Source organism: Archocentrus centrarchus, chromosome 20, assembly GCF_007364275.1.
Source record: "Archocentrus centrarchus isolate MPI-CPG fArcCen1 chromosome 20, fArcCen1, whole genome shotgun sequence".
NCBI lineage: Eukaryota > Metazoa > Chordata > Actinopteri > Cichliformes > Cichlidae > Archocentrus > Archocentrus centrarchus.
Window position 1 is genome coordinate 17,909,397 of NC_044365.1, and position 25,755 is coordinate 17,935,151.

Consider the following 25,755-nt stretch of genomic DNA (forward strand, 5'->3'; position numbering starts at 1 on the left):
TATTTCTAGTTTCCTCTGTTTAATCAATACGAGTGGCCATGGATCAGCATTAGGTCTTGTTACACACCAGTTTGGCCTGTTAAAGTCACCAGATTGTGCTCTTAACACTGCGGGAAGCAGTAACTTATTTTTGAGAGAGGGAGATTAGCAATGTACTTTATTGTAACAGTTTTACCCACGATTAACACCAGAATCACACACACACACAGTAAGCCTGCAATAGGCTAATATATATGTTACAATAATCGACTGGTGCCAGTCTGCATGTTTTCATTGACATAAATATTTAAATAATCAACTCAAATAATCTGCTTTCCGATTTTATTTTCCTTCAATGTCTCCCATTCCTAATCATAAATTCCTTGTTTTGACTATGCAGCCTAGTTTTGTTCATACTCTAATTACTTTGACAAGTGCCACCGTGAGGATAAAGAAATTGTTACTCTGCTAAGTCAGAGTGGCAAATCCATTCAAGGGACCTGCCCGTTATAATCACAGATTTGCTAAAATTATAAGGTATAAAACATAAAATTAGCAAAGAATATGTAAACTTTCTGAAAAAAAAAACATTAAAAAAAAATCATCATGTTCATATGCTTCCTATCACAAGCCCAGAATTTCTTTTTCTCCTCATTTCTCAACAGTATCTTTTTTTTATTGTGAAATATCTGCAAGTATACCATGAGCAACAACAGTGGACAGGATTGTGTGTTTTTGTTCGAATCAACCAAACCCCAACCATTATTTCATACCCGACCAGTGATTTTACTGAAGTAGAAGAAATACTCTTTTTTTTTTTAACTACAATCTCATTTCACTCATTAATGCAAAATCTGATCAAATGACCTGATACGACAACAAAGTCAGAGGCTGCGTTCTGGCCATTCTTAGGTCTCATGTCTGAAATTTAGGTTAACAAAAGCTCTTGGAAATAAATTCAAATGAAATCTAACATCATGTATCTGTGAGCAGTAATATATAATGAATATCATCTGCATGAGGTGCCACTTTTGTAGAATACACGTCTGTCAAATGACATACCGCAGCAAGAGGCTCAATCTCTTGTGGCCACTAGTTCAAAAAATGTGCTCCACACGAGAGTGATGTCTGAAAGAAAGAAACGTATCCGAAAGAAATCACTGAGCACATGCTGACATTTCATGTCAATTTGATATATGAACTGCCAATGTATCATGTTTTATTTTCAGATGGCTGCTTGTAACAGTTGTCAGGTTTTTTTTTTTTTTTCCCAGTAAAGGGTTCAACTTCAGGGCTTCAGCAGGTTTCATACTAAGACGAGGTTTGTGAGGCAAAACATGAAGCTCATCAGCAACCTCTCATTAAAGCGTCATTGAATAATACATAACTTTCAACCTCTATGGGAAATCATGGAAGTGCGGTGACAGTGACAGGTCCACGGCGCAGTGGCACACATGGTGGTTTGACAACAAGAATAAAGTCTCAGTTTTCAGTAAAGAGAGGAGTAGTCTAGATAATTAGTGCATGCATCAATAAGAGCCGTCTGCTGCAGCGGTAATATATCACCAGGCAAATAATTACAATTATTTTTATGCTTGAGAATCTAAGTAGTATCATTTATCACTGTGCAGTTGCAAAGTAAAGCAGGGAGGGGTGTGTGTTGGGGGGGGGGGGGGGGGGGGGGGTTAAAGGCTACAGTGTACTACCAGTTCATTGACATTTCTGAACAGCAGGATAACAGCGCCTCATATCTGCCTATGACTATCAGGTGCTGTAAGACATGCCTGGACTCTCTCTAACCAGAATAAAAAATGCTGTATTATTCAAATTTGGTGCAGGTATGCAGGAATAGGTAATGCATGTAATAGGAAACCAGCTAAAGAGATCTTTTTAATCAGTCATTTGTTTTCTTTCTCTCAGGTGATGCGCTCCACAAATCTGTAAGTGGGATCCTGACAGACCCAGGAGAGCTGCAGTCTCACGCCTCACCCATCTTCCCTCCACGCCATCGCAAACTGATTCACTGTGGCTCAGTTCTCGTCACTGGACTTTAACTCGGGGACCTGAACCGCACAGATCGCCAATGCTAACAAGGAACTGCCTGCTGCTGTTCCTGTGGATTCTTGTCGACGAGGGTTCAGTCTCTTCTTTACGTCCACCTTCACCAGCACTGGGACGGAGCAGGACGGGGAGGGAGCACGCCAGGAGCTCGGTGGGCCCGATGAGGAATGGGGCAGCTGGATTTCAGCGGGTCAAAAGGGGCTGGGTGTGGAACCAGTTCTTTGTGCTGGAGGAGTACATGGGGTCAGATCCACAGTATGTGGGGAAGGTAAAAAGCCTTTTTTTACAGTTATTTATGGTGCAGCAGAAGTCATAAATCACATAGTAAGGAGCTTGGGAAAAATTGAATTGGGGGTAAATGGAGGGAGCGATAGAACATGAGGAAGATAAAATAGGAGGAAGGGAACAGAAAAGAACTCTAGTGTAGAGTAACTATAAAACTATCCTGGTTTCACTTGGGAAATATTTTATTCCTTGATACTGCAATTAATTATTGATTATTCATACACATATTTTAAATAAGTGTATAAATATCATGTGCATATGCATGTGAAGGCTATTGCTGCAAGTTTCCCATTTTCATTTAGCCCCTGGAACTTCACCTCTTTAATCTAATAATGCTCGTAAGGCTTGTAAAACTCGTTCTGCTTGTTAGTGTTTTATAATGTAACCAGAGTCAGGAGTGGGCAAGGGGGGGGGGGGTATCCATACCTGTTAATGGAGCTGCGCCACAAGATTTCTAGGTTAGACCAGAAAGGCACACATGACATTGAAGTGGTGAAAGGTTTGATGGCATGGCAGAAATAAATTTAAATTACGGTCCTTGTAAAGCTGTCAGAGCATCATAGTTATGAGCCACGGAAGATGCTGACAGCAATAAAAAGACAACAGAGACCCAACAGCCTGAACCGAAACCAGACGGAGATACGCACACATCCCGTCAGACTCGCTTCTTTTTGTGTCACCTTAAACCTCGGCCCTTTCTCCCCCCCCCCCCGTTTTAGTGCAGGATTTCTTATTCACTGTTCTGGCTTAAGACATTCGTAAGCAAACTCTGTGGGGGTTTAAGGCTAAAGTTGTAATTTGGCACACGAAGCTTACATAGGATAATAGTAAGACTGACTTATCTGCCCCAGTGCCACTGCAATCAGCCCTGACAAGCCAGGCTGTTTGTGGAAGTCTCTGAGGCTAAAAGCAAGGAGAGGGAAGCAGCTGTCTGCTGCACTCCTAAGTCACTTAATCCTGGCCGGCTGTGCTGCTTCAAAATAATTGACTGATTCTTCAACATATGAAAAGCATTCAGAGATCCTTGGACCTTCGTCTGGAACATCTTAAGGGAGAGGATTTCGCTTTGAATCTTAACCTTTTTATTGTACACTGTTAAATGACACGGGAAATCCTGGAGTGGTGTGCCATTTACACACACACCTGTGATATCATATTGAACTGTAACGTGACAAATGTCCAAACAGAGAGGATACTAAAAGATAAAGATGTAGGTGAAAGAGTTCAAGCACCACAACAAAGGCCTTAAGAAGCAGCTTTGTTTACAGGGCACATTAATGGACTATAATTGACCATAAATTCACAATGAATGCTTGTTCTATATTACATCAATACCTAATGTGCTAATGTTTTCAGTCTAGAGTGTACTCATGATTTCCATCCAGTGACCTGCAGTCAACTGGATGTATAGTGGCTCAAGACACTTTTGCTTTATCCTGTGTAGCAGAAGTACCCTTCTGGACCTACTGAATAGTAATTATCTAACAACAGCCTCTAAAGAGAGACTGCAGAACCCAAGAGATAAAGTATAGGAAGGCAGCTGGAGGTGCTTTTTAAAGCATAAGCCAAGTAATATAGAAAGCATTATGCATCGGTAGTATACATGTGACTCGTTTATCCAAAAGCACACTTAGTGTTCAAATAATGTATGTGAGTGAGAGACATGGGCGTGTGCATGTTACTCAGCATTTTACTATGTATTACTTTTCTTGTATTTTTATTATTACTATCATTTTGACTTTATTAGATAGCTGCAGTTGGGAAAATGTGAGGAAGGCGAACAGGAGAATGGGACCTAGAAAAGAACTCGGGACTCAGTTGTGAATACTGCAAACGCTGCTGTAGTCTGTGATTATTAAACTGCTGAAGTGAAAGAACAAAGTTATAACAAATTTATCAACAATGGACTAATATTTGTGGCCATTCAAGTATAGATCTCTGTGTTTACGAGGTGCACTTGCATCCTGAAGCAGTTCTCTGTACAAAGCAAATGTACATGCTGCACCTGAATTAAGCATGGTGTCCCTTGTTTTTAAAGCTAGCAGTCTGTGCTTTACAAAGCAATGAAGAAGCACAAACGATCTTTTCTTCTGAAGTTTGGGTGGCATGATGTGACTGTAACGCACAGAGGAAGCTAAGGAAAGGTTACTTCTGACAGCAGGAGGAGAACGAGCTGCATCCACGTCTGTGCGAGACAAATGGCAAACACTAACAAATTGCGACCCTGTTAGCAATAATCAAAATCTATTTCAAGAGCATTAAATGCATCACTGGCAACTGTAATTTTGACAGCCAAATCACTACTAATTAGTGCTAGCCAATAAAAACATGAGTCACATTACAAACAGGGCGTAATTCAGTCAGTTGTTCTGACGGCGCAGAATGCAAGACAAGCACTGGAGTAGGAGAGGGGACAACCACAGCTGATGGAGCACACGAAGTACTCGTGTTACGGATCAGTAAGTTTGCCTATTAACCAGCACCTTCCTGAGTACACCAGCTGTTTGTGGAGAAGGAAGACGTTAAAACACAGCGGGATAACATTTAGTTGTGCTTGCATCTGCTTTACTGTTCGTCAAACTGTCACCTCAGTCTTAGACTTCACCAAACCCACATCGACCTGCAACACAGCCATCATAAACATAACCATGCAATGCTCCCTGGTTTGACCACTTCCATGTTTCAGAGCATCTGACAGACATTAGTAAGCAAATCATTTTGAGTGTCTCAGACTCTCCAGCCTCTATGAATATTTGACTAATGGTAAACAAATCCTCTTTTTTTTTAAATTTCCCAGTGCCAAATCCATCGCCTCATTCAACAAACCCAATCTGGTGTCTCTATACTATTACCCGATAAAAGGGACATATAAAAAGATGATTCATGGTCCAGTTTTATTTTGCTTGATTTAATTAAATTTACCTTAGGGCTCTCTTAGTGGCTTACATAAGGTTTAACTTGTGTTACTGTTGAGAAGGTCTTTTAGAGTAAAAATGATACGATGCTAAAAATAAAGTTCTGGGTGGCAGACTTATGTAGATTTGTGAGACTAGACAGTAAAGGGCAAGAGGGGGAAAAACCAAAAAAAAAAAAAAAACCCCAAAAGAACATCAAATGCTGCCTGATCTATTTTGGAATAATGAGTGCAAGCAAAGCAACATTTCTCTTCTTCTGCAGCACGAGCAGAAAGATACGCCATGTCTGCATTTTCGCTTCTTCTGGTATTATCAGATGAGCACAAAATAAACAAAGAAAATTAATCTGCATTCTGGCTTATATACCCTTTATTGCATGCCACTGCAATTAAAAATACACACAGTGTAACTGTGTCAAAAAAAGAACTGCAGTCATATATTTACACATTTTTATGCACACACCACACATCTGAATATTTAGAGGCGAGTTTATACATTCCTGCAGTGACAGCTACATGCTCAGGAACGTAAAGGTAGGAGACACTAAAACGTGAGGGGAATGTTAGAAATGCTACAGTCACTACTGGGGGTACACCTTCCACTCCTTACTTAATTAGCCTCATTGCTCCCAGAGGTGTAAGTAAGGTCGTCACAGGATTCAGCAAGGTCTTTAGTACTGCTGCTGGTCCTGAATGCTTGTATTAACAAATGTTCCTGCTTTTCTTTTTTAAACTTTTCCACATACAGTCACAGTCAATTACTAACATACTTCTGTTAAAGATGCACTCAGAGTGAATCATGTTTACCTTTGAAATAGCAAAATGGAGGTGTTAATAACCCATTTGATTTGTAGTGTAAATAAAGCAAAGGCAGTCTACCCCGGATATTTTAAAGGATTTAAACCACATTAACATTTCATGCTTATTTTTCACTTTTATTGTGAGGCTGTTGCTCACATTAAAAGTGTTTCTTAACAGCAACGTTGAGAAACTCACAAGCTCAAATGCCACTAACAATGAACATAAAAAAAAGAAAACACATTTTTTAACTGTCTTCTTCTACAGTTTAAAAACAGCCATTTTATCACTTACAACACTTCATATACAAGATCACTTTTTCACTTCTTGAATGTTTATTCACCTTAAATTGTTACCCAGTTAATCATCTACTAATGAGACTACATCAGCACTTTCTTGAATTTAAAAGTAAAACATTACAGCAATAATATGTTCACTGAGACAGCTACTGAAAATTGCACCAGCAGGTAGAGCTTATCACCAGGGCCGGAGGTATCAGGAGGTATTTTAGTAATTGAGTATTCTATCAATTACTCCATGAATTAATTGAGAAATATCTTACATTAGTAGGAGTGTGTGTGTGTTCATGTGTATGTTTTTGTGCATGTGTATATTATATTTTATATTAACTAAATCTGCAAAATAATGTTACTAAAGCCTTGAAATAATTATGGTCTGGTACACCCCATTGCCCTTCTTTAGATTCACCCCTGCTTGTTGCAGGTATCACTGCAATAGACCAAGTTAAGAGTTCATCTGCAAACGTACCCTTTTAGTTTAACTTCGGTAGCTTCACTGTACATTTTTTTTGCGGCGTAAAACAAACAGCAGTGTTTGGGAGCAGCTGCAACGATCGCTTTTCTTCACGTTGGAGCTTGTTGAACAGGTGGTTTGATTACAGACTCCCACCGGCTTTTTTCACAGTAAAGGTTTTCATGGTGATTACAGTAAGAAGCACTGCTATTTCACACACTAGGAAAAACATTCCACCTCCACCTGAGCTCAACGTCTTGGTAACGTCTGCACCTCTTTGCTCTACAGTCCACATTAAACTAGTTACACAGTGACAACTGATCACTACAGATTTGTGATCAGCATCAAAGGAGAAAAAAAAAAAAAAAAAAAAATCGAGGATTTTTTAAAAAATAATCGAGTTATTTGAGTTACTCGAATTGTTGCAGCCCTGCTTGTCACTAACATAGAGGGAAAGTTCCAGCACCAGCTGTGGTGCTCGCTTCATCTTCTTGCTGTCAACTTGATACATCTGCTCTGAAATGTTTGGTGCACACTGCAAATGTGTGATGTTTTGAAACTTATGTAAATACAGTATCGTTTCAGTGCTGTTAACACATCAACGTGCCAACTATGTAACAAATAAGAAATTAATAGATTTTGCTAAATAATAAAAGAACAAACTACTACTTAACTAATTTTTATTCTTTCTCCTTATCAGTCAACCAGAACTAATAAAAAGCCATGATCGGCATCAAATGCAACAATACATGTGCACTGGATACGTTCTAAATTTGAAATCTCCAACATTAAGATCAAATTTCTTTAAGAATGCATTTAATACCAATAAACTACACCACTTTCAATATGGATATCAATAAAATCCTAACACCAGCCAACCCTGCACTCAATTCAAGGATGTACGTGTAGAAACTTTTAAGAACCTCATGTTGACAACATCATTATTGCTGTTTAGCAACGAAACCCAGAGGGCTTGGGAGGGTTAATGTAACAACCCTCTGCAGCCTCAATAAGATAATGCTGAGGCCTTTCGTGCGCCACGTAATGATTATCTGACGAAAAAAAAAATACTATTAATGGTGTGGCTGCGTATAAAGTCAAGCTGGTTCCTCTCACTCTCGACTAAACTCACCAGTGAGATGAGTAGCTATTTTCCAGATTTTTTTGTGACATGGCACCCTCCATTTAAACATAATGGCTATAGATTGCTGTTGTACGCAATTCCCCGAGAATTACAATAATATAGCAATTCAGAATCCACTTAAAAAGCACTTGTCTGTTGAATGACAATGGTCACTTAATACTTAAGAGTGGCAGTGTAATCAAAACCCAACATATCTCTTAGGTTTGCCAACCAGACTGCTTGGATTTTCTAACTGGATGCTCCAATTTTGCGTACACAATGCAGTATAAATCCTCACAATCACATCATATCACAGTATACGTACACCTGGGCAATACGGCTAACAGAATTGTAGATATGCTCAAGAGAATATGCTACCATAAAAATTATAATGTTAACATAAATGTGGTCTTTTCTTGATATCTTCGCTATTCTGCTCATGCTGATATTGGCTTCAATTTATCAGTAAAAAGAACAAACCTTGTGGATCAGATACAGAGAGGATGAGAGATTCCTAAAAAGCAGAAGTGCTAAGGATTTGTTGATAATAAGTGGGAACTTTTTTCTTTAGTGTTTAGAAATGTCCAGACTAGTGTTTTAGCATTGTTTCAGATATAATTTCAGTCCAATAGTAACTAGGAATTGCAACTGAGGACTGGTCCCAGATAAGAAACTTCTTGTGCCTCTAGATTTATCAGCTCTTTTCATCAGTGCAAAACGTGCACTGTAAAATGACGGTATCAAATTCATGGCAGAGTCACATGGAAGCTTTTTTTTCCCCCTCCTACTCCAATCCTACCATGTATTCATTCTAGGACATAATTAAACAGTTGTACTGAAACTGAAAACCAGTGCTGGCCTGAATTTAAAATAAAATAACCATGATCAGGGCTCCACTGATTTCTCTTTATGCAAGTCATGAGAAAATGACAACAATGCAACGTGTTGCCAATGACTCTCTCAAGGGATACTCAACAAATTATACACTTGGCAAGAAAAAGTAGACAGGGAATTGCTTTCAATTAAAAAAAAAAAAGAAAATCTACAGCTCCACTGTGCCCATTGCACTCAGAAAGCAATCATTTAACCCGTAACTGCACGTGCACTGAAGGTTAAAGAGAATGGAATGCCTATCAATTTAAAGAGCCAGGCTTATGACCTGTACAAAGGAAGGAAAAGTGTAACTTCAACACAGTGCATGCAGAGGTGGCATGCTCCAATGGCCCCTTTGTCACACTTGCAGACAAAAGGTCACTTATTTACATGTAAGTCAATAAACTTTTTTTTTTTTTTTTTTTTTTTTTTTTTTAGAAAGCACAGCCTGGTTTCTCCCACAACTTGTTTATTCCCTTGTTTCCTGCCTGACAAGGAATGACCATCCTTCTTTTTATTGATGGCTCATTCCGCCCAGTACCACCCCGCACCTGGGTGAGATTTATTACTGATGTGAAGCCTGCAATTTAATCTTTCAATGAGGACCTATAAGAAGGACATAAAAAGCTTTTCAACAAGACTTATGCACCAGGCCCAACAAAGAGAGCGATACCGTCAGCTGACCGTATGAAAATTACAAGCCTTAAGGGTGATAGTATGTTCCACATTGTTAAGTACAGTTTTGGTTTAAATGCTGTGGAATTAAGCTGTAAAGCTAAAACTTGAAGACATCCATATAAAAGCAGCAAACCTGTTTACATCATTTGATGATGACAGCCACTGCTGTGAAATATTTCATGGGATTTGCCAGCAGCTAATTAACTTCAACTCCAAAAATCACAGCCTTTTTAATGTGATTGGTTTGCACTGAGCTATGCAGATATAAACCCAGTGACCAACAGTTAAGTAAGGCTACAGTCTGCAGAGTCAAAGCAATGCTCAAAACAATATTCCTGTTGGCTTGTGCATAACTTCCATAAAGCACGTCCAGTGCACCACAATTCTGCAGTAACATTGGATTATATTACACTTTAGTTTACACTTGAAAAACGTAATTAATGTGTAGACTGAAATACGCCCCTATAAGATGCTAATACACAAGTCTGAATTCACCTAATTGTGTCACCTTTTTAATTCACTGTCACATTCAACGTAATTTGAAAGGATTGCTCTCCTGAAGATTATGCATGGAGTGTGCCGGTGATTCAGCAGCTCGTTAGAACATATTAAGAGGTTGAGAGCATTTACAATTGTGATGTACGTTGGTGATGAATGCTGCCGGAATTTCTGAAAAGAACAGCTGAAATAAAAGCTAATGATGCCATTCATCTGTCCTGCCAAAGTAATATATATTTCACATATTTTGTCCTCATGGGTAATGGGCTTTTTCCCCTGAATTGCTTGGGCCATATATCCAAATGGTGCAGTAATGCCCCAATCAGTATCACTTTAAACCATAGTCCACATTTTCGATGTTTACCATGTCACTGATGGGCAGTATTGTTGTGATTGTAGGTAGAAAATTGCACTGTGCATGTCATATCAATATCAATATATTGTTTAATCAGGTGTGATATGAGAAAAGGGAATAAGGCCTTAACCCTGTTCTCTAGATTCAATAGAAGCTTGCATATCAATGTGATATTTCTAAAAAGAAAAGGAAAAAAACCAGTACTGCATGATGCAAAAGATCACATCACATTAAACCAGATTCTGGAAATTTTAGCCTGCGTTCCTCAGATTCTTGGTCTAGGAAGCATTTACATCAAAAGCAATTTACAATTGACCCATTTAGAAATGGTAAGAGCAGTTTCCTCAGTCTTGACTGCTTCTCCTGCACACCTACAGCTGTATCTGTCACTCTGTTATTGTCTCTTGTTCTCATTCTCTCCCTTCTTCACACGTGTTTTCTGTGATTGTGCATCTACAAGTATAGCTTCCTGTATGAATATCTTATGCAATTTTTTCTTGTAACTCTTCACACCTGTTACCTGACTGAGGTATGACACAACCCAGACGAGCAACTCTGAGCTGTCAGCAGCAAAGAAATAGCTCGCAGGCCAATATCGATCAACTATAATAAGCTTGCGGGATCTGGCATAGTGTTTTCCTTCCATCAGCTGCAAAAACTTACCATGCAACCAGCAGTCATGATTTGGCCTGGCAATACACAAACTCGATGCCACCAACAACATACCCACATGCCAACATACTGCCATACTGTCATCATACTGCTGAGCTGCCGGGACACAGTGGTTGAATGGTTGTTGGACTGATTGGTGGTTTCAGAGCGTATAATGAGTACAGGTCAGCAGTAGGACAGGGGTGCATAAGAGCAGTGAGATCATTTACTTTCATTAACAGCACACAATATGAAGTCTGACAAGTGACATATAGTATATGCCCCGGTCTTGCTCAAAGCATAATCCGCCATTAAATATGGATTAGAATCAATTTATTTATAAAGTATAATAAATATGCAAAGAACAGCTTTGTGATAGCAGTCAGGAGGCATGTTTAGCTTGTACACCATGAAATGTGAATAATCCAGTGACATTTAATTGCATTTAAAGACAAGAAGAGAAAGCATGTTCAAACTCTTTTCAGACTTGTTTACAATTTTGTAAATGCAGTCGCTGGTGCGGGATTGTTGGACCATTCAAGGAACAACGTTGGCTTGCTATCAGCAAAAGGTTGTGGCTGTGATATGCATTCCTTAGAGGAGCTCCACATAATCCTGGTTGCAGAAATCCAATTACAGCATTTTCTACAGAGGTTGGTTCCGTTCTCTGAAATCACTCAAATTAATCAATATGCGGGCTTTTACTGCATCGCCAATGAGGAACCATGCACTGCAAATCCTAAAAGGAGAAGGGAACACCGACCTCTTGCACAGTCAAAAAAAAATTTCCTGTAAAGCAAAAATCCAAATATGTGACTATTTCACAGCCAGTGAGATGAGCTACCATTTCCCATCATTTCTGCTAGGAGGTGAATAGCCTGAGTCAATATTAGTATTTTGCACTGATGATTAATAGAGGCCTTATTTTTTTTCACATCACTGATGCACTGGCTATCCATCATTTCCTCAACACTCTGGAAATGAAAAGTTTAACCTTAAATCTTATTTTTTCCTTATAAAAGTAAACCCAACGAAACTTGAACTGAAACACTGAAACACGTGTTTGACAAAGTGGGAACACTAAATTGAAAAAAAATGAAAAAAAAAATGTATGTAAACAATTGAAACGTAGGTGCAGTGACAGTGTGAGCTCAGATGGCAACAGGAATCTCATTTCAGCTCCGCACACGAGCTGTTTCCTTTTATAGCTGCCGCGTCACCTGATATCCTGAGCAGAGAATTTAACTAATTGTGCTTAACAGGAAAAATGGAGGGGAAGGATATCACCCCAAGCCGGCTCTCGTTCACTCACTCTGCACATGCTGATTTACTTAATGTGTGCAGAATTCAAATCATGTCATTATTGAGAGCTGGAACTGTTTTGGTCACGTGTTAGAAATTGGAAACAGTATTACAACAATGGAAGGAGTTCCCCTGCCTTTAGTTTAAAAATAAATAAAATTTGCCATATTGTTAAGAAGGTTATGAATATGATCCTGCCTCTTGTCTTGTGGGTGTTTTATAGATTAAACAAAGCATTTGTCTGCCTTCTTATTAATAGATTTTTTTTTTTTTTTTACATAATTGATTAGCATTGTTAGTGCAATGGAATTTTTAATTAATACCAGTCAAGTTTCACTTATAATTAATGAGGCAATGTGCCTGTTCATTTTTCATTTGCATTTCTTTTTCATCTCCATTTGTGCAGCTCTGAATCAATCTGCAGGTTCCTCTCCTGGGTACTTGTATTGAATAAACTACAAACATGAAAAATATTCTTTTCATGCCAATACCCAGAAGAGGCTTGCTTTTTGTTTTTCCTCTCTTCTTCTTAGTTAAATGACAATTAAATGTGAACTCACCATTTAATCCTAAATACAAAGTGATTATTGACTCAATAGTACATAAACATATAAATATACCCACAGTGGAGAGTAATACTGTGTTGACTGATGATGGCACAGCCTATTGAGTAATCAGTATATTAATTAAACACCATCACATCACAGAGTGTAGTACACGGAAGCTACTGCAAACACCTAAAGAGCCTTAAGCAATCTGAAATTGTGCTCTGCAAGAGACAGTGCTGTGAAGAAGATGTTGACTCAGCTCTACAGAGTACAGACTTCAGTGTAAAGTGCTCCTTATTTTGTTCACTGGGAGTGTGGCACAGAAAGTGTGTAATATATTACAATCACAATTTCTAATCATATGTAACCAAAAAACCTTTAAAAAGGACATTGTCATATTTACATTGTTTTCTGCAAATAACCTGCAGCGCACAAGACTGAACACAGGTGTCTGTGCTGTGTGCACCCCCATATGTGTTTGACTAGCAAGAGACCTTTTACAACTAAATGATAATGTGATCCCACAGGTGTGTCACATGGAAATGGAGTGCCCTTTTTGCTTCAAACTAAAATGTGTGGGTATTCCAGAGAACTTAACAAATGCTTGAAAAAACATTACTTAAAAGGCAGGAAAAGTTCACATACAAATGCCCTCATTTCTTATAATGTTCAGCCCAACGTTCGCAGCAGTGAAACGCGACTGTCCCGCCTATTTCAGAAGCCTCACTACCTTAAGCATGTGAAATTGAAGGCATTCAAACATGCACCTCCAGCTAAGACAAATCTATATCAACTGATGAGGAAACCACTCAGAAACAACAAATATTGGACAGAAAAAAACTTGACAGCCTCAGTTAAGCTAAGGTTAATTATATTACTCATCAGACTCATGAAATGCTGTGTGGCAGGCAGAATAGACCGCCAATATGCAGACTCAACAACTATGAGGAGGAACCACACAGCAACACACAACAGAGAACAAAGGGAAATGCAGACAATATATACACAGGAAATGACGAGGGCCAACAGGAGACAGCTGGAGAGAACAGGTGGAGAGAATCACACTGATGAAACACAGGAAGTGAAACTCAACATGACACACAGGGAACAGGAGGCTAGGAAAATAAAACAGGAAGTGACAACTAAATGAGGAAGGAACAGAACACAGGGACGCGGGGAAACAAGGAGAGCAAAGGAAACAGGAAAAATAGCAATAACTATGACTAAGAACAGGACTCAAAGCATATAATGAACAGAGACTCAAAACCCATAGGGAATATCAATGATAACAGAGCTTAAGAACCAAAACACAAAACACTGGGACCATGGCACAGACTGGTAACACTTACGGTATAAATTGTGAAGCACCACTCTATGACAAGTTTCAGATAAGCTGCTTCAGAATATATATATATATATATGGAAAGCATTTAAGTGAAGATCCCCCCCCCCCCCCCCCCCCCCAATTATGAAATATACAATTCAAACCCTGGCTGCATTGTATCTTCCAACAGTTGCAAATCACTTGCAGTACAACAGATTTAATAGATTATGCGAATGAATTATGAATGTTGATGAGATTGCAAAATCGTGAAGGCTAAATGAACCATAGTTACACAAAACCGTTTGTCTTTCTCTTCAAGCTCTGTTACTGTCCGGCTAAAACACCAGGTACTGCTACACAGTGTATTATTAAAGACTGGCAAACTCGGAAGCACAGATTTCTGGGGAGCACCTGAGGGCAACAGCACTTTTAAGCCATACTGTTGTCAGTCAGAAAAACCACAAGAAATACCTGCCTTTCATTTGACTCAAAAAAATGCAATTCTCCACTTAAGAGCCTGTTTGTGTATATTATATATATATATATATATATATATATATATATATATATATATATATATATATATATATATACATAAAATCCACACATACCCCAGGGTGTCTGGATTCTGTTGTTTTGAAGGGTTTCAAGGCTTGAATCCATGTGATCTTGTGCCAGTAAATACTGATTTGTAGTTTAACTTGCAGACATTGCATTCTGTTACACAGACCATCAAAAAATGATAGATAGTTATAATCATTACAGCTCAGAAAGTACTGCCCAGGTTTTCTGATGAAGATGGTTTAATTAGAGAGGGGACTCTCTGCCCAGCTGATTTTACAAGAGTCTGCTGCAGCAGAGACACAAAGCAACGAACCGCAGCCAGCAGCACCACAGCAGGTCGACTAAATGATGAAACGCACAGGCGAGTACAGTGGCCGAGATAAGACAATCAAAATATGCATTATAAAGACAGAAAACATATTAGAAGCTTGTACATCTCTGCAGCAGATAAAGCAAAGCTACCACAGATTCTGTTTCCCACTTGGATTCTACATTTTACAAATCAATAATCGGAATACAAGTATAAAAGACATTTAAAGGCAACTTTTCACACCCACTGAAACTAAAACCCTGCTGTGTCTTCTTCCTTTATAATTACTGAGTCACGCATTTTTGAGACATGCTATGATTCACAATGATTTTTTAAAAAAACAGCTCAAACTACTTCCCCAACTTCTCTGATGACACTTGGCAATAAACAAATGTCAATCAGATATCCAACACTGCAGCAACACATATCCAACAGATGGGCCAAAACACTGACACACATACTGCTCGAGCCTGCCTGGATGCTTGCGCAGAGGCAATGAGCAGGACAATAGTAATAATATATATGCCATCTATTAAATATGTTTGAAATCGAATGCAAAAAATAAATAAATAAATAATAAAATAAAAATTTGGACTTGATGAAATAACTTCATCTTGATATTATTGGCATCCACTGGTAGTCAGTACACTGCTCTGTATTATAAATCACCCAGCTCTTGCTCTCACACACATACACAGGCAAAACAGCAGCCAGCCTCCGACTGACAAATGACACAGTGTCACCTCTTACCCAGCAACAGAGAAAAAGTAACACAATCAGGTCCTTTTGTAGGCACAGGCCTTGCTTTAAGATGGTGTTTTCATCCAACCCAGGAAGACTCCTTGGGCATCGATCTACAGTCCTCTGGAATGTGCTTTCCATTCTGCCATGAGGAATATGTGGAGATGTTCCACTGAAGCTCACCTCCCCTCATTTATATGTTCTGCTGTATTTCAAGTCATACAGCAGCCAACTTATTTTTTTTCTTTATCCAAAATGAGTTTATCTTGCTCTATTTAGCAGCATAGTGACAGTTTTTTCTTCTTTTTTTTTGGCACTTTTAAATTTAACCTACAGAAACGCAGACTTGACAGTCTCAAAATTCATCACTAAAGCTGTTGGACGTATTTTTACAGTTTTGGTGTTGTTGTTTTTGTTGTCTTCCTGGGAAAATTATTAGGGAAACCTTATATTTCCCAAAACAAGGTTCCTCCCCTACAAGGTCCAACCTGCAGCCCCGCATCATTCACATTGGGTTGGGTGTGAAATTAAGATGCATTGTATGTTTTAAGTTTTTAAAGTAAGATTTTCTGTACACTTACAGTGCTGCCCTGTAGGCGGATAGTAATAAAAGAAGAAATACCCCAAAGTCTTTTACGATATTAATTTGAGACACATGAAAAATCACAATTAATTATCATTAAAATTAAGAGACCCTCCGGGATAAATGAAACTGCGCGAGCATTCAAGCATGGCTGGAAAGGTTTTCGCTTGCAAACACTGACACAGTTATTTCATAGTCAGCACTTGCAATGTGTTTTCATTTCATTTTATTTAGATTTGATGCTTTATGGAAGGGAAGTTATGGCATCCATTTCTTTCAATGAGGCATTGAATTCTTTCCATATCTCAGAGACTTGATCCACTAGTTTCTCCTCTTCATTAGAAGAACAACGTTCCGTCTGCAAAACATCTACATCATGATATCTATACTGTTAAGATGTTACAATGTATGCTAGTTATTAATCATAGGTTAAAATTATGGACCACAACTAATTAAATATGCTTAAACTGAACAATTAATTACCCTTACATCACTAAATAAGGATACATATCTTCCCTGTTTTGATCTAGTTTGTGGAGTAAGTTCATACTTTTTATTTTATGTATATAGATAATAATAATATTCTACTTTTCAGATTTTTCTGCTCATTGCAGACAGTATTATGTGGTTTTGTTGCCATCCAGGAGGGGTCATGTGCTAAATATAAATCTCATTCATTTCAGCAGGAATAAATAATGCACCACGAGTGCTAACATTATAATGCCAGGCTATGCTTGTGTGAGCTCGGGAATTTGCACTGAATCACAAATTACAGCGAGTGTGTTTGTGCATGCGTCTGTGTATCTTGGGTTGTTTTGAACCATAACCTACAAAGAATTTATGGCCTCATCCCATGTTTACTCTTGTCTCCATGCCTGGCACTGCCATAGAGGTTCACTGGGAAATTATCTATGTGCAAAAAGCTTAATATTTACAGGCTGGAGAAAAAGGCTAATTCAAAGGGGGGGTTAGAGTGTGGATGCATTCATTTGGTAGTACCCATGTAAGAGGGTGATTGGAGCCAGAAAAGTAACCATCTCAATCCAGTCATCTCCAAATTAGAGAATTTTTCGATAGAGTAAAAAAAATATCGTTTTTGCCCCAAGCAACAAGTAGTTAGCAGGGTATGGAATTCTCATACCTTTGACTAGCAGGCAAAAATCCATAATCATATATGGTGATGATCACATTGCATTGCAGCCTTTAAATATTCAAAAGGATTTGAATTGTATGGCTGAGCGCTGCAGTGAGAAAAACATAACTGTGTCAATAGGCTTTCAGACACCGGCCCAGAATTTGTTTGCCATGTACAAAGAGAGCTGCCACACTTCTGGATCTATACACAAAGAGATTCTCTTGCTGGAGTTGTAATATTGTGCAATTGTGCTGAGTCCTCTGGTTATAAGACTTCTAAGGTGAAGGTTGAAAACAAGCATTTACTTCAAGGATTTAGGGTTTGAACTTTGCCACTTGGAGAAAAAAAAAAATCTCGTCTTATATGAGAAGATTTTTGTGTCATGCATGAACAGGAATTGATCCACGATGTTGAAGAGTTATCACTGCAGCGTAATTGCACTGAAATGATACATTATTTATGAGAGATTTAGCCACATTAATCTGTGAAATGTTCTGAAAGCGCAGTCATTTTATTTTTCTCATGACTTAGTGTTTTGCAGATCTGTGCAGAGAAATGAATTTGCTCTTTGATGCGCAGTCAGTTTCCTTGGCTGTCTTTGTGAAATAGTCTTCCTTGACAGCCCTTCCCCAGCGCTTTCAATGAATCATTATCCGTGCCAATGTTTGCACTCAACCTGTCTTTTTTTCCCCCTGTTTTGTCTTGCAGCTACACACTGACCTCGATAAGGGGGACAGTGCGGTGAAGTACACTCTCTCGGGAGACGGGGCTGGCTCCATTTTCACAATTGACCAAACAACGGGGGACATCCACGCCTTAAGGAGTCTTGATAGGGAGGAGAAGCCTTACTACACCCTGCGCGCCCAGGCTGTTGACATCAACACCAATAGGCCCCTAGAACCTGAATCAGAATTTGTAATCAAGGTCCAAGATATCAACGACAATGAGCCAAAGTTCCTGGAGGGGCCATATACAGCCAGTGTTCCTGAGATGTCACCAGTAGGTAAGTAACCATCCACAGTTTTAAATACAGAGGGGGCACTGCAGTTCTCCACAGTGAAAACTTTCTTTTCTCTGCTTTGGGAACACGCAAAGTTCTCTTTGAGGAGCATCATCTTTACAACCACAGGGGTAACACTGCTTCCCCCAACAGATTTTGACATTTCAGAGGACCATTTATTCCTGGTGTGCCCCTAGTGTATTTCACAGCTTTGTCTTTCATCGTTATTCCCAGGGCAAACAGATCAAGGTAATTCACAGGGAGAAAGCTTCTTCTTGATGTGAATTGCAATGAAGCCCTCAAACTCCAAAATCAGCAGTCTCTAGAGCATTGGTAGGAAAACAGGAGCAACACAGCAGAGCCCCAGTGAACACTCCCAAATCACAAGCTGCACGGTAACTGTTTATTATAGAATAAGGAAAATACTTTTAAGTTTATCAAAAAGAAAACATATGTTGTGACCATGGAAACAGTGTACCAATATATATATATATATATATATATATATATATATATATATATATATATATATATATATATATATATATATATATATATATATATATATATACCACCACCCACACATTTGATTAACTGCATTGCTTACAAATGACTAGCAGTTGGATTTCTGAGGTTCAAAGAAAAAGTAATGGCCAAAAGCACATTGGTGATTAATATTATGACTATTATTCTACAATAGGAGCCAAAACTACTCTTTCCATCATCTACAACTATCCCATTTGTAACACTAGCTTCCTGCCATAAATGGAAGGTCTCAGGCATGTCAGCATGAGTAAAATGTACTTAATGTCAATTTAACTCTCCATTTAACTAATAATGGCAGTGGTTATAAGCTTTACCAATATGTGCCTGATTACTTTTTTTTAGGAGACGGCTAAATTTGTGCAGTATTTTGTGTAAAAATAATTCTAATAAAACATTTCAAAAAAAGTATTACATCTCTACATTACGGAATCAAGATCCTTTTTTATATCAAATCAGTTTCAAAGTTTAATTGTGCTTTTGGGTGCTGAAACTATTATACCAGATTCCATTAAAAATGCAATGGTGAAACCACTGAAATTAAACCAAATTATACAGAGAGACATGACCAGAAACATCTTTGCTGAGTGAATTCAGCCGCAGCAGCCCATGTAAACAACAATCTACAAGGGTGCCCATACTGACCTGCAACCATTGGATTAGCATTAAACCAAATGAAGTCATTATCAATATTTATAGCGGCAAGACTTGTGTGATCAATGGGCTCATTAACTGCTGCATCTCTCTTGTTGTCTTTGTTAGCAGAGCAAAATAAAAGCTAAAAGATGCTGAGCATAAACACTGTAATGGTAGGTAAAGTCAAGTAATCCATATGCCCTCATGGTAATAATCCCTTGTTGGCAATTAGCTTAGCCATGAATTGTTTAGAAAAAGTTAATGAGTCAGAAATTTGCTGGAAAAGATTGTACAGTAGTGTGCAAAAGTCTTGAGTCACCTCTCACCTCTTTATGTTTTGCTTCTAAGGCTCAGCGCTTTGTCTATACGTATCAGAAAATGTAGCAAAGAGCCAATTTTAAATTGTGTCTTTAGGCAATTTGTTACTAGCAGCCTGTTGGAGAAATGCATAATTTGTTCCCATTTCTTTAGTTGACTATATAATATATGTATACTGTGTCTACAACTAATGAACAGGATCTAAAAGTCCTGTCCTTAAGAAACGGTAAATTATCCAGCAATGACCTGAGAGGTGCATTTGGACCTTCAGTTGATCCATCCACTCTTCACTGAAGCCTCATGGGAAATGGCTTTAATGGAAGGGGGGGGGGGGGGGGGGGGGGGGGGGGGGGGGGGGGGGGCTGTTAAGAAACCATTCTTAAGGAAAGTAAATTGTGAGAGAACTCTGAGGTATCCCAAATTACACAAGAACTGGACTGAAAATAGACTGTTGTGGCAACAGGTCTTACTGTATGGAGCGATGAATCCAAAAATCATTGTCAGCATTTTCGGAGGAGGTCATGAGAGAGGAACAGCAGTGAATGTCTGCAGCCATCTGTACAACATGGTGGAGGCTCTGTCATGATTTGGCGCTCCATTTTGCCAGTGTTGTTGGGGATCTTGTCAAAATTGATGGAATTACAAATGCTTAAAAGTACGGTCAGGTTTTGTTCCACAATAAAATACCATCTGGAAAGCATATGATTGGCAACAACTTCATTTTCAGCCTGACAATAATCCCAAACACACTGCCAATGCAGTAAAAGCATACCTGGATAGAAAAGCATACGGTGACCACCAGAGCCCGGACCGCCACATTATTGAGATCATCTTGACTGAGAACAGAAACAAGGCAAAACTGGAGAACTATTCCTGAAGACCCCTTAAAGAAATCACAAGAAAGCTGCCTCAGACAGTTCAGGCTGTGTTGAAGAATAAAGGTGGTCACACAAAATGTTGACTTTTAAGCTTGTTAACATCTGTTCCTGCCTTATATATTGTATTTCCATGTATGTTTGCACGTGTTTCAATAAATCAGTGCATTTTCCATTTTCCTAGCAAAATATAAACTAATAAGAAGTGAGTCCAGACTTTTGCACACTACTGTAATTTTTACTAAATGCTCTAGACTTAATTAATTATGCTAATTGCACTTCCTGTCTACAAACCTACATCTCTAGTTGTTATACATGTTCTGTATATGCACCAAAGTTCTTGATTGGTGTTGACTGTACTCATTCTTATCTTTTTCACTTCATATCTGTCCATGCTGCATATTGCACAGTGACTTCCTCTGCATTCTGCAGAAACACATCACTGTAATTTGTTGAACACAGACTGAGATAAATGGAATATTTAATTTCAAGTTAGACATATAATCTATTTCCTTTTTACAAAACTTTACCAGCTGTGACCTTTGAAGTCACTCCTTTCGTCGCATTCCTACTTATGCATTTGAATTTCCATAATAATAATATGAGTAGACTTTATTTGACTTGTTTATAGCCCCACACCTAGGTTGGTGCCTGCTGCGTAGGTGTCTGACGTGCTTAAAGGCTTTCAAACTCTCACTGCATCTGAGCTCTTCTTTTCCTTGGATGAACAGAAAAAGGTGTTAAATGAATTATCCCATCTATTGTGCGCCCATGTTGTAACATGATGCGGTCCTTCTCAGGTATGTCTGATCAGGCACATGTGAAGGATTGAAACACTAATCCCTCACACCTAATGTTTAATTCCGTTGTTACCATCTCCTCAGACTGAAAAGCATGTTTAATATACATCAAGTTCTTTATAGGCAGCTGAAAGCTGAAGCAACCACGTAAATAGCATCCCTCTGGTCAGCCTCTCTTGAACACACTAAGGATACCAAAAATCCTTCAGTTATATTTTGCACAGCTATCCAGATGTAGATATGGGGTTGATACATGGACATATTTGCACTGAACTGCCTGCGAGTGAAGCATCCATGTCAGCCTGTCTGCAAGACTTCCCAACCAATCAACCCATCTGCACAAGAAACCCCAGACTTGTGTTGTGGAGTTGTCAAGTAGTCACGCTGTCGAGGCATCATTTATTGGTTCCTCACACTGGAAACTTTTGATTAAATCTGCAGAATTTAAATGCATGTAATCAAGACTGTGTTAGTGAAATAATGTCTTCACTGCCAGCTGGTTAAGAGGGATGAGCCATTCCAAGCCAATTATTCCGTCCCTGTTACTGGAGGAGTTTGAAAGACTGCCATCTTAATATTATTCTTGCCATGCCCCTTTGTTTTCTTAATGGTCACATTGTTCAATGAATAATCACACAAGAGCTTTAAGAAAAAAACTAACAAACATAAAACTATTGCTTTATTGTTCAAGAATAGCAACTTTGTAGTGATAAAAATGCACAAGTCAACACGCACAACAGGAAAATTGAACAACTTCCCAGCAGATTATTTCTCCTCTGCACTCCTCATTGCACTTTGAATGTTGCGCTGAGGCTTTCTCGGCACAGACTCAGCATTCATTAGTGTCAGGTGAGATTGTTTAGCAAACTGATGAGCTTCAAAGAGTTTGGATTTTGGTCTAATGAAGAAAGCGATGAGATCAAGTCAATATGTCTTCTCACTCCTTTCTACAGGGACATATGTGACGCAAGTAACAGCCACAGATGCAGACGACCCTACCTATGGAAACAGTGCCAGAGTGGTGTACAGCATCCTCCATGGTCAACCATATTTCTCTGTTGACCCCAAAACAGGTAAAGTACTTATGTTTCTTTGCACTTTTGACTGATAGATATAAACCCAAAACAGCTGGAAGGCTGCATAAAATTCGCAAATCTCATAAACCCACATTTTACTCACAATAGAAAACAAAACAGACATTTAATCTGAGACATTTGAGGTCATTTTGAATTTGATGGTAGCACGTAGTATCATCAAAAAGTTCAGAGAATCTGGAGAAATCTCTGTGTGGAAGTGATAAGATCAAAAATCTGTATTGTATGCCTGTGATCCTCAGGCCTTCAGACAACACTCCATTAAAAATGAATTCTGTCATGGAAATCATTCCACAAACTCAGAAACACCTCTAAAAATCATTGTTTATGAACACAGTTCACCGTGCCACCCGCAAATGCAGGTTAAAGCTCTATCATGCCAAGAAGAAGCTATATGTGAACATGATTCAGAAAGATCACCATCTTCTCTGGGCTGAACTGAGGCAAAGTGGGAAACTGTTCTGTGGTCAGACAGATCAAAATTTCTGAATTCTAATTCAAAAGCCTGCCTCTCTAATGGTGTCAGGGTGCATTAGTGGAATTGGCAGCTTGCAAATCTAGAAAATCAGCATCAATGCTGAAAGATATATACAAGTTTTAGAGCAACATATGCTCGCATCCAGGAGACATTTTTTCAGGCAAGGCCTTGAGCATTTTAACAAGACAAATATAAACCCCATACTGCATCAATTACACCTGAATTCATAGCAGACGAGTCTGTCCAGACTTTGTCCAGACTTTGCACCAGCTGAAAACATTTGGTGTATCATGAAACAAAAAACATAGCAAAGAATACCCAGGACTGCTGAGCAGCTAGAATCCAATATCAGACAAGAGTAGGACAACATTTCTCTCCCAATAGTCCGGAAGCTGGTGTCCTCAGTTCTCAGACGTTTACAGACTGTTGTTAAAAGAAGAAGGGAGGCTGCACAGTGGTAAACACGGCACTGTCCCAACTTTTTTTGTGATGTGTTCTTGCTATCAAATTCAAAATGAGCTAAGATTTTTCATGAAATAGTAAAATTTCCCAGTTTAAACATTTAGTGTGTTTTCTACGTCCCACTGTGAATAAAATATGGATTTGCGAGATTTGCAAGTTATTGAATTCTATTTTAATTTACACTTTACACAACTTCCCAGCTTTTTCAAAATTGGGTTTGTATCACGTGTGCGGGCACATGTAAGAATTTAACAGGAGAGTAAAACAGAAATGACCCTGGGGGCCCTTCACTATTAGCAATAGGACATGAGAATCTGAATTATTTATTTGAAGGTATAAAACTAGATTAGAGGATATGCTACACTAAAGTCAGACTGCACTAATATGAGAATTTCACCTTTATTATAAGAATATTATCAGAATATTCAGAATATAGCTAGATAAAACATTGTGAGTAGCTGTGAATATGGTGAATGTCTTTGCTTTCTTATTGAATCTTTGCTGCATAGGTACTGGGTAGCCAGTGCTGTGCATACATAGAGGAGGTGCTTTTCACTGAGATCTCTAAAAGACACAGAAATTGGTGAGATTTGCTGGTGAGACATTAACAGTGTTGGTTATTTCCATCTTATTTATATGTGAGCTTTGGTGTCATATGAAAGAAATGGCACTAAAAAAGGTTGTGGAGTGGCAGCAGGGGGATCATGGCAGATGACGGCTCTAAATCTAATATAAATAAAAATAAAATAAAATACTGTACCTTCATACTGCCAGTACTTGCTGGTAGTAGGCAGCTGTTGGCTTACTATCTGGAACTGTTCAAAGCATATGAAAATAGGTTCATACATATCACACAGCCAGATATGGTGGAATCTGTTGCTGATTATGCTGCTCATCCCAGAGCTTTACAGAGCACCTACTGTGACTGTATTTCAAACTGAGGCTGGAAAAAAAAATCAAACTGTTAAAGCAAATGTTTGCCCTGCTGGGTCTGCAGCTATCTACAAACGCACATAAACAAGGGGAACAAACACTGGGAGGTAAAAGGTGAGCAAAGGCAGGAGGACAACAATATACATAAATCACTATGCATGTCACAGGGAGAGACACTCTTCCCTGTCCAAAAAAAAAAAAAAAAGATGACAGAAGTTTAAAAGAATAACCATAGTCTTTGATTTTGGGTTCCCACGTGTTTGTGGATCAAATGGGACATCCTCACCATATTGAAGAGAACGAGAAAAGGGGAAAGTGTGGACCCACCTATGCTGCTTGCCTCTTTTTTAGCCTGCCAACCTCCCTCTGACCTAGCTATTAATCTGCAGTACAAACGCTCTCTGATCTCAGGGTCTCTGATCCTCAAGTGAATCATTATATGGCTTCACCAGAGCTCCCTATTGAATGTCAAGTGTTTTCAGTTTGCGAGATGACCTCTATTTCAGCCTTGGTCAGAGCTCATGTGCAGCTTCTTACTGAGGAGTCAGCTGCTTAGGTGGAAATATATATTGTGCTTTTTGAAGTAAATTGTGCATCTGGCATCAAACGTATTTCTGAGATTTTATGTTTACCACTCTTTTTACCTTTGTCTCTCTATCTCACTGTCTCTGTCTCTCACTGTCTCTTCTTCCTCCTCCGCAATATATCTTCTTTATTATCTGTATTTCTCATCGATCTTGCCTTACACCAGGGGTTATAAAGACAGCCTTGCCCAATATGGACAGAGAGGTGAAGGAACAGTACCAGGTATTAATCCAGGCCAAGGACATGGGGGGCCAGCTTGGGGGGCTGGCTGGGACCACCACCATCAACATCACCCTCAGTGATGTCAACGACAACCCACCCAGGTTCTCGAAAAGTGAGTGCACTTTGCAGAAAATAATGTCTTGGCTTCTGTGTAGCGCAATAATGATGGAGATGACCTTATGCAGGTTCACACATTTTTTTGATAATGAAATAAACACTGTGCAATTACAGCGGGGCAGGGGGTTTTCATCATATCTACTCTTTGTAATTGCTTTTCATTATTTGTCATTATGCACTGTCATAAGCAATGGCCTGTTTATTTTGCATGATTACA

At 38.9% G+C, this 25,755-nt stretch overlaps 1 protein-coding gene across 2 annotated transcripts in view; it reads left to right on the forward strand.

Moving 5' to 3' along the window:
- LOC115799516 (cadherin-12-like) overlaps positions 1-25,755 on the forward strand; it is a 104,473-nt gene that overhangs the window by 29,819 nt on the left and 48,899 nt on the right. Inside the window, exons 2-5 of one of the 2 annotated variants that reach the window (XM_030756730.1) lie at positions 1,900-2,308; positions 18,184-18,478; positions 22,601-22,720; positions 25,366-25,533. In XM_030756730.1, the coding sequence (XP_030612590.1) occupies positions 2,063-2,308; positions 18,184-18,478; positions 22,601-22,720; positions 25,366-25,533 (829 nt within the window). In that variant the 5' untranslated portion in view covers positions 1,900-2,062. Of the gene's footprint in view, positions 1-1,899; positions 2,309-18,183; positions 18,479-18,865; positions 18,871-22,600; positions 22,721-25,365; positions 25,534-25,755 lie in introns of those variants that run through there. The other variant, XM_030756731.1, reaches the window with a different exon arrangement.